At 39.0% G+C, this 20,041-nt stretch overlaps 1 protein-coding gene across 1 annotated transcript; it reads right to left on the bottom strand.

Annotated features, from left to right (window-relative positions):
- Positions 1 to 2,870: 2,870 nt before the first annotated feature.
- tmed5 (transmembrane p24 trafficking protein 5) lies at positions 2,871 to 19,964 on the bottom strand. Its single transcript, XM_060830130.1, has 4 exons — positions 19,712 to 19,964; positions 12,988 to 13,085; positions 10,344 to 10,524; positions 2,871 to 5,907 (listed from the first exon to the last, which is right to left on the bottom strand). The coding sequence occupies exons 1-4, from the start codon at positions 19,880 to 19,882 to the stop codon at positions 5,689 to 5,691; spliced, it is 669 nt and encodes a 222-aa protein (XP_060686113.1). The 5' UTR covers positions 19,883 to 19,964; the 3' UTR covers positions 2,871 to 5,688.
- Between the last annotated feature and the right edge of the window lie 77 nt (positions 19,965 to 20,041).

Raw genomic sequence — 20,041 nt, 5'->3', positions numbered from 1 at the left:
TCGAAAAATGCGTCCAGGATCAGTGCACACTATCAACATAAGAAAGTGACCCTCCTTTGATAGCAAGCTGACATCAGCGATAGAGGGGAAAATGCACGCAGAGGAAATCCTGACCAGTAACTCATTCAGTGTTCAATCATCTGCGTTGTCGTGATCTAGTTGCAGCAGAAGCTTCCAGTTGCAAATTGGCTATAGTAGTGACAGTAAAAAGTGAGGTCTGCAGATGCTGGAGATCAGAGCTGAAAATGTGTTGCTGGTTAAAGCACAGCAGGTTAGGCAGCATCCAAGGAACAGGACATCCACACTCATCAGAACTTCGACTGAACAATCTAGGTGACAAACACAGTCATCCTTGCCTCAGAGGAGCAAGACTGGATCCAATTCCAAGTTGTACAGTATTTCTATTACCATGAAGCAAAATGTACCAGGTAGGGAGGTTAAAATTGTTGTTTGATTTTAGCAAGGTACCAAGCTAAAAAGAACAGACAAGGATCGTTAGCTGAATTATGTGTGCCTCCTTCCCTACAGAACTCTATTCAACCATTTGTATATGTCACAGATGACTGAAGTTGCATTCTTAGATTGATCCTTCACATAAAGATGAAGGAAATAATGAAGGGCAGACAGGGACAAACCACTCTATCAACAAGTTTTATTTATATAACACCTTTTAATGTATTAAACATTCAAATTCCTTTACAGGCTCATCACAAAGCAAATCAGAGATATTAAGGTGGATTGTACAAACTTGATTGCAAAAATAAATTTTAAGGAGCTGCTTAAACGAAGAAACTGGGTTTAGAGAGGGATTTCTAAGGGGGTCTTGTTGTGCAGTGGTAGTACCCCTATCTTAGAGCCAGGTCACCTAGGCTCAAGTCCCACCTATTCCAGAGGCATGTAATAACATTGCTGAGCAGATTGATTACAAAATAGGTTAAAAAAAGTGTGACTTCTAGAGCATAAATTATAGCTAATAATGGTGCAACAACTAACTTTGGTGGCCTTCAGGAATTCAGCATTAACTGAGTGTTGATGTTCTCGAGGGCTTGAGGAGATTACAGAGACAGGTAAGAATAAGACCAAGTTAGTATGTCAAAATAAGGATGAAACTTTAACTAGAAGTCAGGTTGAAATAGGTGCTAATAGTAGTGAAGATAAGTGGTTGGAAATTCGTTTCCGTGTCAGTGACACCAAGTTTGCAAACTGTCTGGTGCTGTCTCAGAAAAGCTTGCTCAGGACCACTGCACCAGTGTCATTGACAGGGTTGGAATGGGTGGCCAGGGAGGACAGAATGAAGCTAACAACTCAGTCTTCCCCAAATTCTTAATTGTTGCTTATCCAGTGTAAGCAGTCTGATCATTTATAGACAGTGGAGGAGTTAAAAAGAAGATAGTGATGAGGTAGAGTTTGCTGTTTTCACTTTGTGTATAAACCAATGCTGTGTTTTATGGAAGTCATGGCAGACACTAGAAGCAACTAGGGAATGGAAAGAGGCAAATGCAGGTCCACTGAGCTGTGCAATGGTGGGCAAATGTTTGAAGAGAATAGCATGATGAATTTTCAAAGGCTGCTGACCAGTTCAGAAGGTCAAAGAGCGATAGTCAGTCACAAAGGATGTCATTTGTTACTTTGATAAGAGCCATTTTGGGACTTCAATAGGGTTGGATTATATTTAAGTCTTTGCCCTCCTTGATCTACTGTATAACAGGACTTTGTTGCAAATTGTGCTGTCAACTCTTTCTGATTACTGTTCACATTAACTGCAATTCTCAAAAAACATGGAGGCGTTTCCTGAAAATTTCAGTCTGGAATAAATCCAACAGTCAAATAGATTTAGTTATATGTAAAGCCCTTTTTGTTTCTGTACGATCAATGACGGGTCAATTCTGTACTCAAGGATCAGAGAACGCTACCTAATTTGAAAAAAGATAGCTATTTGAAAAGGTGACCCCTTGAAATTTACTGCTCACTGATGGCTAATGGGGTTACCTGGCTTTTTGTATCTAAAGCACACACATGAACAGTCACAATCCAGTCAGGATAAACGTGATTGCAAGAACCCAAACGTGGAGCTCTGTGAGAAGGTGAGGAGAGTTGGACATTGACAACACATTCACAGACTTTGGAGAGAAAAGGGAGGTTGAAGATGACACAGTGGTTTTTAAGGAGTGAGTTGGGGTGGGTGGTCAAGACATGTTTTCTTTGAGAAAGAGAATTAGGGTGGTTTTGAAAAAAAGGAGAATGTGAACAATTAATCGCAGCAAAAATGGGAAGTAAGAAAGGTGGTTGGTCAGGGGTTTTGTGGGAATAGAATTAAGGGAACAGGATAGGGCAATCTCAATTATCCGAACGACACAGATGGGGAGTATTTTGATCAGATAGTCTAATGTTCGGATAACACAGTTTACCCAAGTACCGGGACAATGAGATCCTGCTCGTATAATTGATGTTCGGATAATCGAGGTTGTATTGTATTTGTCTCTGGTAGAAAATAGGCTGAGATGGCATGAGAGAAGATAGGAATGAAAGGAAGATGCAACTTTACAGCAATATCAAAGGGGAAATGCTATAATAAGATTGATGTAGTAATCCAAGGAAAGGAAAGAAAGTAAAACAGGCAACTGGTTGGTTAGTCTGAATCTTAGTGACAAGGAAGAAAGCAAGTACCTCACAGTCCTTTTAGTGGACCACACCAGTAAGGTGTGGCAGCAAATGACTGAACCAATTGGAAGGCCTCTATATTCAAATGGATTTATTCCCAGGTTTGGAATTATTTTAGAATTAATCTGATTCTATCCAAAATTGGAAAAAAATTATTTCCAAATCAAAGTTTATTCTTTAAATAACAGACAAATCAAGAGAGCAAAATAGAACATGATTAAGATTGCTTTATTTCCATTGTTTGAATCAAGTACTTTGAATGGTACGTTTTGTTCTACGGAAGATTTACTATTTCTAAAATTTGTTCAAGACAATGGTACAATGCAGTCCATTTTGTTGGCTCAGTCTAGCTTGTAATGTTTCTGCCAACTAGAGTATTTGAAACTCATCTGAATGCATGTTTACATTGGAAGAACAAACATTTTGCATTATGTAGAAAGACAGAAGAATAATCCATAATCATACCTGAGCCTATGAAATTACATAACTACAAATATTAATTGTGGGACAAAAACTGCACAATATTCATCCACTTAAGTTTTAGTTTTCAAAATTTTACTGGTGTAAAATGTGCTTGAAAGGCAAGAAAATTTCAAGAATCACGTGTTCAGTTAATAATTCGAAGAGTGAACTGATCAAAATCTACAATACTAACGGATTTAGCAGCAAATTTACAAATTACAAGTCACAGTGCTTGGCAATCACATTTCAGATAAGGAAAATCATTATCAGATGTACCACTTCCACATTTTAACGAATTTACTGCATGTGATTATGCAGATTTTATCGAGCAATTCCTATTTTTGTTAGCTTGATTATATGTAAGTTTTCCTCTCCTTAATCTATTATATAATAGGATTCCATTATAATTATATCAAATTGTGAGCTGTGTTGAGTATTAACCCTTTCTCCGATTGCTGTTCACATTAGGTACGGGTTGTAAAAAAAATGGAGGCACTTCCTAAAAGTTTGAGTCTCTGGAATAAATCCAACAGTCTAATAGATTTGGTTATATGTAAAGCCCTTTTTGTTTTAGTACAATTAGTGACAAGTCAATCCTGTACCCAGAGAACCCTACCTAGTTTTAAAAAGGGTAACTTTTTGAAAAGGTGACCCCTTGACATTTACTGCCCAGCTGACCAACTTTCACTGATGGCTAATGGGGTTAACTGATCTTTTGTGTCTAAAGCAGACACATGGACAGTCAGAGTTCAGTCAGGATAAAGTTGTAGCATGATATAAAAGTTAAGACTAAAATCAAGATTATATGTGTCTTTGGAACTATTACTGTAGCTTTGTCTAACCCAACCCTTTTCTCAGCACAAGGAGAGGCAGCTATCAAAGACACTGATAAAAAATATTTTTCCTCATGCTTAGAACCGGCAAAAACATTATGTTCCTTTCTTTAATTACTTTTCTAAACATAGTCACCAGATGGTCTGATTCAAACCATATTTCTTTCTGGCTCTCAATTGCTATTGGCTTTCAGGGCATCCAGTAGCAGCTCTAAAGGAGAATACTTCAATGAGAGATGATAGCTCAACAGCTTTTCTAAGGTTTTCAACAGTTACTCGTCAATTTAAATGGGTAATCATCAGAAATACCCTGCAAATTCATGATGTCTGAAAATTAAAGATTGGGTCTTCCATCATCTGCATTCCACAGCATGAGAATTTCCCATGCTTATAACACTGACAACATTACAAATCTACAGTCATTTTGTGTCTACGATTATGATGCATTATGAAAATATGATTCACAAAAGTAATAGTGCGGGGAAAAAGCCAAACTTCAATGCCTCCACTAAATTTGGTGGTGGATCTTGGTTTTCCACAGGGAGTCATTAATTCTAGTGCGTTTTGAAGAATTCAAATAGGTTATTTCCTGAATAATGTTTTCAAAGAAACAACAATGAAGGCTTTACAAATAACGCTTCCACTTTAAGTATACACACTAGATGTATGCAATTACAGTGATTCTGTCTCAGCCATATTGTTCCCGAAGTCAAAGCCACAGTTAATTTAAGATGTTTCAGATACGTTAAGGCTGTAATATCAACTATTCTCTCAGTCTCGCAAGAGGTTATCCTCTTAAGTTATCCTCTTACATCTAATATGGTAAAATCACTACAGAGAACTCAGTGAAGTACTTTGGATCAGAAAATATTTACAGTGTTACTGAGTCTTTAAAAGTATTAAAGTTCATAAGCTGCTTGGCTCCTTTTATTTTGGCTTTAAGGTTTCTATTTAACTGTTCCATTGACTGATAGAAGACTGGGTCATGTTTAAAATTATAATGGTTACAGACTAGAGTCTCAGTTTCTGCTAAGAACATTTTGTCCTTTTCGTAATGCGTAACATTCACTATAACATTTCACATAATTTATCGTCTGTAAACATCTCTAGTATCAGTCAAGTCAATTTTTAAAAACGAAAGGCAGACTTATTGGTCTGAATGTGTTATACTTTAGCCTAACCAATTACTTATTACTTTGACAGTGGTATTGCTCTGTGTAATGTGAAACACTCAGGTACAATTCACAGTTGCATTTATATAACAGGACTTCACACTTTAAAAATCACCATTACACTCGAATAGAGAAATTCAGACATCCAAAGTATGTTTCCCAGCATGTACTAATTTCAGAAGTGATAACAAAACTTGGAAAATTAGTTTCATAAAGTACCTCCAACCAATGCAGTTTCAGAATACAGCAAATTATCAACGCTGAGGATCCCAGTTTTACTCCTCTCATTTGTCTGTCACCACAGATTACCAGTTTATTTGGCAAATATTTTAAAGTTCCTAGTTTGGACCACTCAGTATTGAAAGATCAGACATGTCCATTCATTCTCCCAAATTATTACAATTATGCTTCTCTATTTTGACCACACTGTTACTTAGTTCCCTGTTGAACTATACTGTATTTAAAAAGAAAAGGAAATTCCTGCATACACCAATGAAAATAAATGTTGTGACCTTCCAGGTATGGTCTTGTACTGTGGTGTAACAATAAATTCCTAGGTGCTACGTACGACTTCTTCTCTTGTCATTGAATAAATTTTTTAACATGTATACTTGGAGACATGACACAATGAGCATCACAGCCAGGTTCACCACTGACCAGAAATTTACCCGATCATAATTTCCTTCTTGGAGGTTTCGATCCCGTGCCTCAAAAGCTCGAAGCAGCCCCTGAATCTGGTTGCTTTTACTAAGTCTGCCTTTCACGCTGTTTATAGATTCCTGAATAAAAGCACAAAAACATCACACATTTCAAAACACAAGATATCGAGTTTGAACAGAAAGGCTACAAAATGAATTAAATGGTATTATAAGTGAGAAACAGCAAATTCTCCTCCTGAGAAAGACAATTTAATTCTGAAAATAAAACTCTAGGTGAAAAATTAAATTATCTTTAATTTTTCACAACGTTAAGATTTTATTTAATTCCACTGAATCACAGATCTTTGCTCCCAAAAAGCAGGATGACCTAATTCTCCAGTTAATACTTCCACGTGGATGATTATTGCCCTCAATATTGAAGACGACAGCAGCAACCTCTGTTTTAAGCTTCAGAAGTGCATGAAATAAATCAAGAGACTTTGAATATTATCAATTTCATTACTGCCTGGAATAAAGTTAGAAACGCAAGCAAGGTTCACACAAATTCTACTTCCTCAATTTTATAAACATCATTTTGATTATTAACTTAAGTAAAAACACATACTGATACAATATTTGCCTCATGTGTATTTTCAACTGGGGTTTTCTTCAGGTTCCTATCACCATTGCAATGGGAAGCAGAATTTAATCTATTAGGTAGTGAAGAAGGCATTCGGTATGCATGCCTTTATTGGTCAATGCATTGAGTATAGGTGTTGGGAGATCATGTTGCGGCAGTGCAGATCACTGATTAGGCCACTTTTGGAATAATGCGTGCAATTCTGATCTCCCTGCCATAGAAACTTGAAAGAGTTCAGAAAACATTGACAAAGATGTTGCCAGGGATGACCTTTTAGAGGTTTATAAAATCATCAGTGGCGTGGAGAGGGTAAATAGACAAGGCCTTTTCCCTGAGGTAGGGGAGTGCACAACTAGAGGGTATAGGTTTAAAGTGAGAGGGGAAAGATACAAAAGGGACCTAAAGGACAACTTATTCACGCAGAGGGTGGTGATATATGGAATGAACTGTAAGAGGAAGTGGTGGAGACTGGTATAATTACAACATTTAAAAGGCATCTGGATGAAGTACGAATAGGAAGGGTTTAGAGGGGATATGGACCAAGTGCTGGCAAATGGGACTAGATTTATTTAGGATAGCTGGTCGGCATAGACCGAAGGTTCTGTTTTCATGCTCTATATCTCTATGACTCTATTACTATATTATTGATCTCAGTCACATAATACCAGGGACAGGATCAACAACAAGCAAATAACATGCATCTGAATGGCCAACAGACTAGAGCGGACAAGTCTGGGGGGGAATTTGCTTAGCTATAATGACAGGTGATTTAAGTAAGAACACACATTAGCTTTCCATGCCTCCCTTGGTGGTATTGTCCACCCATACTCTATTCCCAAACCAGGACTTGAAAATGGAACCATCAGATACGTTCTGTGGAGCGGTATCCAATGTCAGCCTATCAACTAAAGAAGTAATTTCAAGAAGTTACTGAAGCCATACTCAAATGTAGAGTTTCTGGAGTTGTATGCTGTACAGTGCTTTCTGACTTAAATATAAGCAAGTTACTGGGACATAATTGATCCTACATATTTTATACGACTTAGTCCTTATAATTATACAATCTCAAACTAATGCTCAAAAAAATGATTGTTTTCAGCAAATTAACTATTTAGCATGACTGGAACATTAAGCAGGATTGTTTGCAGAGTGGAGAAGGGAGCGTTGGGCAATGAAACACAAACATTTCGACACACCTTAAGAGTTAAGGATAGAAATCCACTAGAAAATGTGGTAAGTTTAGGACAGCAATCAAAATGCAAGCAAAGACTGCATTTATCACTTTATCCTTTATCAAATTCACACTATGCCCTGTTTAAATGGACAAGAAAGGGGCAAAATGGACATCCAAGTAACTTTGAATATTTACTTTTATTATATACTTCACTTTGACTATACCATTATCTTCAAAACAACCATAAAACATTTAAATTAATTTATGTTAAATGCACATTCTAAACTGTTACCGCTCCCTAGTCACAATCCTTCCTGTTTGTTTTGCTGCACCTCCTCATAGGAGCTAAAGTCAGCGGCTGCAGACCAAATACGGCAGCAAGGGAAATGAGCACAAGAATATCATTACAATTTTTTTCCATGACTTGTAACAATTCCTTCCGAGATCAGACAGCATCTTACAAATTTACCAAATTAGACTGAAATTGGATTTAGCTGAGCTTAAGCCTACACCTTACAATTTCTGAATCCATGCAAAAGGCAGGAAAGATATCCCACTGTAGCAATAACCTTAAAATTTACTCCCTTATTCTTCATATTGCATTCGTCTGTAAAATAAATACCCAGCAGTCAGTTCTGTGATTTGAGACTGAGGTCTTCCTATTGGATTCAAGCAATTCTAATTGCTTCTGTCACAGGGATGTTAAATATTATGCAGATGGCCTTTTAACCCAAATCAACAACACTGTGTTGAGGACAACTGAAGACAAATAGCCTGAATTTCTTTATAGCATAAAGAAGTGTGTATTTACAGCAATTCTTATGATCTGTAATAAAATGCAAATTTTTCCAGGCCACTTCAAATACTGGAATGATTAGACTTTAAATTTACCTTTGTTACTAATATATCTGTACAAAAATAACCAAAGTGACCATAGTGTTCGATGCAGTTAATGCATGCAATACAGGATGAAGTCCATATTAACAACAGAACATGGCCTTGCTGAATTATATACATGCAAGGAATGCAGTAGTGCTTCACAAACAATTTTCCAACATAACTCCATTTTATCTTAGCACCGACTTCTCAAGGGTAATTAGAGATAGGAAACAAATGTCGGCCTCAACAGCAATGTCCACATTCCTTGAGGAAATATATTTTAGAAACACTTGTCACTAGCAAAAACAAAACAGCAATAAAGAATCCTATAGCATGGCAAAAAAGTTTGAGTATGAACATGCAATAAGTAATACATACTGAAAATACAGATTTTCATGTTTTTATTAAGTTCTTTAAAAGTATTATTTTACATAGTCATAGTTTCAGCTGAGCTTTCAATCTCTTCCACTCAAAGAGGAATAGCTCCTCTTTTCCCACAACATACATACATCCCTCCTCACTCACTAGTCACTCCCCCCCCACCCCACACTCACTTCTTCCCAAACACCATTTCCCTATGCACTCACTCACTGGGCCCACTTTCCATCTTCCTTCCTAAACTTGCTCACTTGACTCTATTCCCAAACCACCTCTTTCACCACCCTTCCAACTCAGCAGTCTCACTCACACCTTCACTATCCTTTCAATCCTTCCACATCCCCATTGCACTCCCTACCATTCATCCCTTCCTACTACTCCACCCTTCCACCTCCTCAAGTAGCTTCTTCATGTTCCCAGTTTTCTGTTGTTGCTCTTGCTGTTTATGTCAGCATGGAAGCTATGGCTGCACTGTGTCTGACACCACTTTGATGCACACTCCAGTGAACATCTCCCCAGTGGATATAAGCTTGGGTCCCAGGGGCCCTGACCCAGAAGAACGAAGGAACATTGTCCTTTCCATTACCGGACATTTGGATAGCATCAGGGTTTAGAATAGCCTGAACCCAACGTGGCAGCAAGAGGCATATGCTGCCAAGAGTGGGAAGTCACTGAGACAATGTCCAACTGGAACTTTTCTGCCCCCCACTCCTGCCTTGGGGCCAGAGCCTGAAGTAGAGGTTGGGCTTGACTGGCTCCATTGGTAACTGAGCCTTACACTGTGTGAAAAGATCCAGCTATCTGTGCCAATTACTGTCAGTGGAGCTGACAGTAAGAAGATGGCTGAGTGCAGGAAGTGCTCTATAAGCTGCACATGGGAGCAGATGTTACTAGATAAAGTTAAAAAAAATCACAACACCAGTTTATAGTCCAACAGCTTTATTTGAAAGCACTAGCTTTTGGAGCACTGCTCCTTCATCAGGTGGATATGGAGTATAAGATCGTAAGACACAGAACAACTACCTGATGAAGGAGCAGTGCTCCCAAAACTAGTGTTGCCAAAGAAACCTGTTGGACTATAACCTGGTGTTGTGAGATTTTTAACTTTGTACATCTCAGTCCAACACTGGCATCTCTAAATCATTACTAGATAAAGGATGGTGTGAACAAGTCACCTTCCTATGGGATAGGAATGCTTGAATCGCCTAATCATACAATGTCAATCAGATAGGCAGCAGATTAAAGAGGGAGAAAGGCTGAACAACAATTCTCCTGAACCAAGGGAAGTCGAATAAACATTAAAAAGATATAATTCCATGATTCAAAAGTCAGCATTCCAACAAATGTTCATAACTTCTTAGATGTGGACCAACAATAGATAAATGTGGAGCTTATGGGCAGTTACAATTATAATTTATTTCTACTTATATTCGATTTATGCAATATTCTTTATACTTCATACAAGAGTCATAACAGCATAAAATCAGAGGCTAACCAGTCACCTACTAGAATATCTTCCAGTTTCATATCGAGCAATTCCCCTCCTTGTAGTAAATCCTTCCAGCTGTTTGGATCACCCTCAGGTTCCATATTGTCCAGAATAAGCTCAAAGAAGACTATCTTCTCTGATATAGAACTAAATGAATTGTCAAAGCAAAACATGTAGTCTCCATTCTCAGTTTCAATGCTAGAAGTGAAAGAAAAAATTTTATTTTCAATATTCAAATTCTTAATGAGTTCATCAAAAATGAATTCAATGTAGATGACAAACAAGGTAGAAGTTTCTGTCATATCCAATATTTCACTGTAGCTGCATCAATGCATTTGGACCCTATTTTAATCCTATGACCAATATGGGAGAGGGCCCACTTTGGAATGAACAGTGAATTTTAATCAGAATTTGACTATTTAAAGCTTGATCAATTCTCATCAATTAACTTTACCAGTACAGAACAGTACAGCATAGAAATAGGTCTCTGGCCTTACTCGTTCATGCCAACCAGGTTTCCTAAACTGAACTAGCCCTATTTGCCTGTATTTGGCCCATATCCCTTTAAACATTTCCAATCTACGTACCTGTCTAAATGTCTTTTCAATGTTGTAATTGTACCCTCCACTACCATTTCCTCTGGCAGCTCATTCCATATGTGCCCCACCTGTGAAAATGTTGCCCCTCAGACCCCTTTTAAATATTTCCCCTCTCACTATAGTTCTATAAATACAATATGCAGATCTCATTGTTTAAGATACTTCTGAATGACTTGAAGTTATTTGCCTTTAATGTTTAGTAAAATAAATGGCAGCAGTCAATGTGCAGGGTTGCCAGCCATAATTGCCTGTAATGCATGCTATTAAAATTTAAAGTCAAACCTGAGAAAGTTCATTGCACTACATTCAAGGGTGGACTAGCTTTGTAATCAAATGTTAGGTTTTGATGATAATCCCAACATTTCTAATGTGCCCCATTCTAGGAAGGTGATAGTCTAGGGGTTTTATCACAAGACTGTTAATCCAGAGACCAAGGTAATATTCTGGGAACCCAGGTTTGAATCCCGCCATGGCAGATGGTGGAATTTGAATTCAATTAAAGTAAATTTGGAATTAAAGATCTAATCTGTTGATTGTTGAAAAAACCCATCTGGTCCACTAATGTCCTTTAGGGAAAAAAACTGCTATCCTTACCTGGTCTGGTTTATATGTGACTGACACTTAACAGCCCTCTGGGCAATAAGGGATGGACAATAAATGCTGCCTAAACAGTGACGCCCTCATTCCTTGAATGAATAGAAAGAAAAATACACTATGTTGAAAGTTGATGGGATTTGATTTAACAATCTTATCTTGCATTCTCTATGGCTCCACTCAAGCACATCATTGTAATCTTCTCCAGCCTCAAACCTCAGCTCAAAATTCTGGCGTTTGGGTTTCCTCCTTCCTACCCACACCCCACTTCAAGAGCAGAGTTTTCAGCTACTTCAGCTACAAAGACAGAGGGTTAATTTCTTCACCATCGCCAGTCAGCCAAGTAATCAAATAAACACTAAGTACTGGATATACTCAGTAGGTTAGCCATACCTAAAATGTCAACTTTGTTCATCTCCCCAGAGATGTTGCCAATTTTGCAGAGTTTTTCTAGGATTCATTGCTTTTGTTTCAGATTTCCAGTATTTTGCTTTTTTATTAGAACCAAATATTGATTTGTACTTGTTCAGAACAATTAGTTCCTTCAAGTGTGCAACATTTTCCTTTAAAAAGACTTCAAATGTTTTAATTTTATATCCAACTAACTGCTTGAATATAACCTGACTGTTGGAAACAAGCTAGTATGACCATTTGGTGACAGCATCAGTCATATATTAATAGATCTAAATGTTCTAGACTGTCTAAATTCAAACATTTAAAGGTCCTGCCTTCTGCTGCCATGGTATTAGCTGAAGACTACATTACAGAAGTGACCTAGTTTTATAAAAAGCAATTCATATATGAACTAATAGAGACTGAGAACTAACATACTGTGACATCTGGTGTCAATGGCAGTGATATATTAATAGACTTGAATGTGCTTTGAACAGTCCATAGAAACACACGAAGGTCTTCTTCATGCTGACAAGTCGTCAGCTGAAGACTGCATTATAGGAGCAACCAGTGGCAAAAACAGGGGGAGGGAAATACAATACACATAAATCAGATTGCAGAACATGAGAATTGCTCATGACTTAGTGCATTGGAAACTGAATTGTGTAACTGTTATCAGTGACATGTGGTCCACTATGTTATCCATTTCATCTGAATGACCTTGGCTCACTTACTGGTGATACCTCTGCAATTTTCTGAAGAGGGCAAATTGTAATACCACAGTTTATTATTAGCAAATATTTATTTGTGTGCTAACATTGCTTCAATAGAAAATAAAAACATGAAAAGAACACAGATCTGCAATAAGATTCTGTTAATACTGCATTTTAAATATTTATCCCTGATTGTGCACCTCTATTATGCCATAATGGACAAAGGTTCTGTGACATGTCACAGGTAAAGTTAATGAGCTAATCAGATTAAAGTTTAACTTGAAGTGAATAACGAAACACATCTGGACCTAGACTCACCTGAAAAAAAAACTCCACGTAGAACATTGGCCATTCTCACTTACCTGTGTACTCCATCAGATTTCCTCTGATCAAAATACAGAATATTTCCATTTGGTGATGTGATGTAGAAATCCACATCTAATCCTGCCCCGTCAATCACCTAGAACGCAGATGACAAAAATCAATGGACTTTTCCTCAGGGTGCTCCTATGCTTGCTCATATGTGTATGTGTCTGATTCATACATTCCTAAATAATGTTTATCTTTGTTCAGCCTTTCAGTCACAAAATTCCTCCTCAGTCCAGGGATCATATTAAATGCAAAAAACATTATTTGCCATGATGTTCACCAATCTACCATTTAATTAATGCAAATCTGTAGACAAATAATTAAAATCACATTGATCAACAGCAATGGTTGCAAAAATTTTTTGGTTCAAATTTAATAGATTAGTGAACAATGCATTTTAAGCCTGCAGCTATGGTCAGTGATAGCAAAAGGTCCTTTTTTTTCTCATCACGATTAATAGGGAATCTCTCTTGATGTTACCACCTGCCAGTGGCATATATTGGATGATTTTCTTGAGGATATTTGGTCTTCGGCTACATTAGGAATGCACGTTCCTTGGTCAAGTCAAAGAGTGGAAGTTTCATTTGGAACATCTGGCTCAGAAACAGGGACACTACCCACTGCAGTACAAGACCTCCCTATGAGATCTATACACAATTAAATTTTAACAATAATTTTGATGCCAAATATGCATAATCAAAAACTAAGTCTTGGAGAGTGCAGAGAAACGAGTGAAAAGAACTTTGTATTAAGAAAGGACAGACATATGGGCAGATACAACTGACAATATCCTGAAATAGGATCAGAGTTGAAGTTAAATTAATGCCACTGATCAGTTTGTCCAACAATTGTATATGCATTGGTTTAAAACAATTCAAACTGTCCCCTTCCAACCTCTTATCCCAATTAAAACATACCCTAAATTACAAAAAAAATTAAAAAGGGATTTAAAAATAAACAGAAGAAAAAGTAACATTTAGCAATTGTAGCTGAGTGATTATATTCAGATTAAATTCCAAGGGCAAAGCTGACTTTACCCTCCTCTCAAATTCTGGTAGGAGAAATGATCATCATTATTTTCAAAGGGTTAACTTCAAACTTCGATAAACTTGGCCACAAAGAAAGGAACACTGACAATAAGGCAGATTATATTTGTCAAGTAAATGGACATGGAAACTTGCAGTTGAATTGAAGTATACAAAACAAGTACTTGATTGACAAGTAATTTTGCTACGTTTTCAGGTTTGAAGCTCCTGACATTGACATTCTAGAATAATGCAAAGTGGCTGGCATACATCAGAAATAGAAGTAGCCTTTGCCCTGGGGAAATGCTGGCAAGAAAAACCAGCTAGTGCGTATTAGCTGTGTTGAAATTATCTCAATTGCATTTGAAAAAGTAGAAAGGATCATCTAGGGCGTTAATTCAAACTGAAGTTACATTTAATAAATTCATCTTTGAAAGGCTCGGAGGTATCATATTGTAATATATCTAAATTAAACTTTGATGCATGTGTCACTGGGCAGGGCACTTTTAAAATCCACCTGCCACATATGCAGGTTTACAAAATGTTGTGGACTGTGAGTCACAATATGCTAAGTCTCAAAGTTCAGTACTGGAAAACCTTTGAAGTACTGGGCCATGCAGGTTTACTCTGGATTCATGGTGCTAGGTCACAGTGAACCAATCAATTATAATTACAACATCTGAAGTAAGAACGTCCTGCCAACAAATTGGTCACAGGTTAATTCTGGGGCACAGGCCAGGGAGGGGATGTCTGGCTTTCATTGCTTTCAGGTATGCTGGAGATCTCCCACAATCAATGGGGACCACAGCAACCAGAATATGCAATTGATGCCAACAACAGCTTTATTCTTTAAATTTGATGTTTCTTTTTGTTGAGAGAGATTTGCATGTATTTTTAATAGTGCCTTTTCAAAGAGGGCATTTGATTGGATTTTGCTGAGTTAGACACTGGGATGAGACTAATAAGAATATTGTTTTGCAGTTTCTGTAAAAGCATTTTTTACATCTACAAATGAATTTTACAGACTCTAGGGTTCTCAGATTTATTGTACTCATACTTCATTTTGCAGTGCCACGTATCCAATAAGACCACAACAGAAAAGATTTCACAAGTCATAAAATTGAACATCATACCTCAGATAATGTTTAATTGCACAAGAGATTTTGTGATAATCATTACTGAGGCTATCCTATGTATAACAACTGTGGTTAACTACATTTGGCTAGAGGCTATTCATGAGTTGTTGTTCAAACGTACAAAAAGATACTTCCATGTTGCTGGCAGTTAATTGGACATGGCCTTCACATGATCTCATGATTCTGTTCTTTGTAACTGGAGATAGAGAATCTACTGTCGTGTCTTTTCTTGCTGCTTGCGCACCGCTACTTCTGGTTTCTCCAGGAGTCTAACATTGTTTCCCCTCACCGAATCTTCTAATATCTAACCTATCCTTGGTGACATGATCCAAAAACAGGATACTACACTTACACATGCACACTGATAACACTCAGCTCTACCTCACCACCACCTGGCTCAACTCATCCAATGTTGCTACTTCAGAGAGCTTATTTGACATTCAGTACTGAATGGATGACCAAGAAATTTCCTCCTGGGTGAGATAAAGGCTGAGTGAGTACTTCTGAGAATTGATTTCAAAGTGGGAGGGAGACAAAGTTTCAGTGAGGCTATGTAGGAACTTCGTTCAAACTGGGAATTCAATGTTGAGGGAAAGAATAGCCTTACGTAGGGTTTGCTGCAGGAAGTTACCTAGATACCTTGCTCCATGAACTGATCATATCCCTCAGGCTAGATAATTCAAATTTGGCTTGTGATCAGGAGCAGTAAAATGTGACTGCAGGCAAAGCTGATATGGGAACCTAACGGGAAGCTGTCAAGAAGCTTCAACCTCTACAACTGTTTAACAGTGAAGAGGTTCTTGCAAATTTTGAGAATGAGAGTGGGGAAGACAGGGAGGATGAATAAACTGAAAATGGCACATTCAAGTTTGGGGGAGGAAATCAGAATATGGTGGTGATAGGAAACAATATAATTAGGGAGACAAATACTGTTCTCTGGGGCTGTGAATGTAAGTCCTCAAGGCTAGGTTGCCTACCTTGTGCCAGGGTCAAGAATATTCCTTATGGCTGAGAGGAACTTGGAGTGAGAGGAGAGGGATCCAGTTGTCGTCATCCACATTGATATTAACATAGGATAGGAAAGGAAATGACGTAAAATTGAAAGAATTTGAACAATTAATAGTTAAACTAAAAATCTCTCAGGATTATTGGTCAAAGATTGTTGTGGGCGAAATGAATTTTACCTGATAGGTAGTAGCATCAGTACTCTGTAGAAGAGAGCTGTTCTGATTAGATGGGTTTTAGTTGAAAGAGTGCTGGGTGCAGTGAACTAGCAAACTGAAATAACTGGGGCCATAGAGATGGCTTTAAACTAATTAAAGTGGTGGGGAGGGGTTGGGGGTGGGAATAGAGGCTTACAAAACAAAGTACATGGCAATATTAAGACAAGATGCAGAAGCAAGCCACTGAGTCTGCTCTGCCATTCAGTGAAATCATTGCTGATGTGATAACCTCAACTCCACTTTGATGGCATATCCCCAAGACTCTGCATTCTCATACAGATTAAAAATCTTTCTCAGCGCTGAATACACCGAGCAACCTGGCCTCAACAGCTACTGTGATAAAGAATTCCACAGATTCACTATCATCTGTGAAAGAAAAAAAATTCTTTATCTGTCTTAAATTGGTGACACCTGATGGTAGACTTTCACAAGGGGAAGCAACCTCTCTGCATCCATCCTAAGAGGCTTGTGTTTTAATAAAGTCTCCTCTCATTCTTCTAAATGCCTACATTTACAAGGATAATCTACATTACCTCTCCCCAATAGAAAATTCTTCCAAATCTAAAATTAATCAAGTGAACCTGCTTGATCATACTATCTTTTTGTGCATACCTTATATTACATGTTTAATAATAGACTAACACTTTCTCGAGGGCAGACTTTAATCAAACAGGTACCTGTATTTGCCTTCCTCACTTTTTGAATAAGGGTATTGTATTGGCAATTTTCCAAACTTCTGAGAATTCTCCTGAATCAAAGGATTCTTCAAAGATTACTACTAGTTCATCCATTATCTTTGCAGCTACTTCCTTTAAAACCTTACAATGCAATCCATCAAGTCCAGGAGATTTACTGGCCTTTAGTAGCTTTTTACTAAGGATAGTTATTGTGCTCATTTTCTCTGTCTCTCCCCCTCTCTTCAGTTCTCTTACCATTTACATTTTCTGGAATGCTATCAGTGTTAGAACACAGAACAGTACAGCACATCAGCTCTTGATGTTGTGTGAACCTTTCATCCTACTCTAAGATCAAACTAACCTACATACCCTATATTTTACCATCATTCATGTGCCTATCCAAGAGTCACTTAAATGTCCCTAATGTATCTGATTTTACTACCACTGCTAGCAGTGCATTCCACGCATCCACCACACTCTGTGTAAAGAACTGACCTCTGACATCTCCCCTCAACCTTCCTCCAATCACCTTAAAATTATGCCCCCTCGTGACAGCCATATCCACCCTGAGAAGTCGTCTCTAGATATCAACTCTACCTATGCCTCTCATCATCTTGTACACCTACACCAAGTCATTTCTCATCCTCCTTCGCTCCAATGAGAAAAGCCCTAGCTTCCGCAAGCTTTCTTCATAAGACATGCCCTCCAATCCAGGCAGCATCCTGGTAAATCTCCTCTGCACTCTTTCTAAAGCTTCCACATCCTTCCTATAATGAGGCGACCAGAACTGAACACAATATTCCAAGTGTGGTCTAACCAGGGCTTTATAGAGCTGCAGCATAATCTCTCAAACTCAAACACAGCTCTCAAACTCAATCTCTCTGATAATGAAAGCCAACACACCATGCACCTTCTCAACATCCCTAACAACTTGGATGGCCAAAGTTAAAAATCACACAACACCAGGTTATAGTCCAACAGGTTTAATTGGAAGCACACTAGCTTTCGGAGCGACGCACCTTCATCAGGTGATAGTCATGACTTGGATGGCAACTTCAAGGGATTTATAAGATGTGGACCCCAAGTTCTCTCTGTTTCTCCACACTGCCAAAAATCCTGTAATTTGCATTCAAACTCAACCTTCCAAAATGAATCATTTCACACTTTTCCAGGTTGAACTCCATCTGCCACTGTTCTCTAGCATGAAGAATGATGTAAGATAGTTATTCAGTTCTTTTGTGAAATATTTATTCAGCTCCCATATCCTCATGCTTTGTGTGCTACAGGAGCTCCAAGCAGCATCTGGACAGCAATGTGCATTGTGTCAAGGAAGCAAACCACAGTTTATGTAGAATGATGTGAGGGTTTTGTAGTTGGGTAATTTCTAATTTCCCCCTGACTGGAACTTAATATAAAGACACGAACAGGAGTAGGCCATTCAGCCTCTCAAGCCTAGTCCACCATTCAAACTAGATCTTGATTGGTCATTCACCTCAATATCATTTTCTCACAGCATCCCCATATTCCCTTTCTGGCATTATTGTAGTATCCAGAAATGTATTCATTTCTGGTTTGGACTTCCACATCCTTCTGGGGTGGAGAATTCAAAAAATTCAACAATGCTTAGGTGAAGAAATTCCTCTACACCTCACAGCGCCAGAGACCCGGGTTCAACTCCCGCCTCAGGTGACTGACTGTGTGGAGTTTGCATGTTCTCCCGGTGTCTGCGTGGGTTTCCTCTGGGTGCTCCAGTTTCCTCCCACAGTCCAAAGATGTGCAGGTTAGGTGAATTGGCTATGCTAAATTGCCCGTAGTGTTAGTTAAAGGGCAAATGTAGGGGTAGGGGTAGGGGTATGGGTATGGGTGGGTTTCGCTTCGGCAGGTCGGTGTGGACTTGTTGGGCCAAGGGCCTGTTTCCACATTGTAAGTAATCTAATCTAATCTACATTTCAATTCTAATAAGACTCTGTTCCCCTAGGCTAGGGAAAACACATTCAGTATTTACCCCAGTATCAAGATCCTAGAGGCCCAGTCTCTATGTAAGGCACAGATTACAGATAGAGTGGTTAGTGTGTGGAACAACTGCCCGAGGAAATGGTGGATACAGGTACAGTTATCCAAATGTGTTTTAAATGTAAGTACATGAATAGGAAAGATTTGGAGGGATATGGACCAAACGCAGGCAGGTGGGGATAATTTAGTTTGGGAACATGATCGGTGTGGATTGTTTTGTCCAGAGGGTCAGTTTCCGTGCTATATGTCTCTATGATCCACCCTACCCCAACCCAAACACAAACGCCACATCACAAAGCCACAGTCTCATCTCACCAGCATGCCACCATCACACCCCGCCAGCATACCCCCATCGTGCATCCTGTCTCCCTCCTAAAAAAGATCCTGCCAGCGTGCCCACGTCTCGGCAGCACTGCCTCCGCTACTCGTGCAACCATATCTTTCCCTTCTCCGAGCTTACAACCTGCTTGAGGCACTAGGAGGCCGACTGGGACTGGGATCGTGCTGTCGGGGAGGGAAACTCGCGCCAGGCCAATCAAAACCCGGCCGTTTCTTTCCATCCGCATCCAAGTGAGAGAATATATATACAGTAAAGGCAAAACTCCGACAGAACACGTCTCTATGGAGTGCGCCCGTGGCCGACCTGATACTCAATTTCCAGGGTGGCATCTTTCTTCATGGTTTGGTAGAAACATTCCTTCCGCCCCGCCGGCAGAGTGAAAGTGAAATCGCTGTCAAAGGACTGGGGGAAACTGAATGAAACCTGCGCCAAGACGGAGAGAAGGGGCAGCAGCAACAGGAGGAGGAGGCCCATGGCCGTTTGGAAGGAGGGCGAAGGGAGCGGAACGGATCAGAGGCGGCCACCGGCCCCCGGAGCTCGCGACCAGACCTTTGACCCCCGCCGAAGGCTGCGCGAGCGCCCGCGGCCCAATCAGGTCGCGCAACCCCAGCCGCGCGAGCTGCATCACACCAA

This window comes from Hemiscyllium ocellatum, chromosome 9 (genome assembly GCF_020745735.1).
Source record: "Hemiscyllium ocellatum isolate sHemOce1 chromosome 9, sHemOce1.pat.X.cur, whole genome shotgun sequence".
NCBI lineage: Eukaryota > Metazoa > Chordata > Chondrichthyes > Orectolobiformes > Hemiscylliidae > Hemiscyllium > Hemiscyllium ocellatum.
Note: the sequence above shows the minus strand (reverse complement) of the source record. Positions and strands in the feature narration are given on the sequence as shown.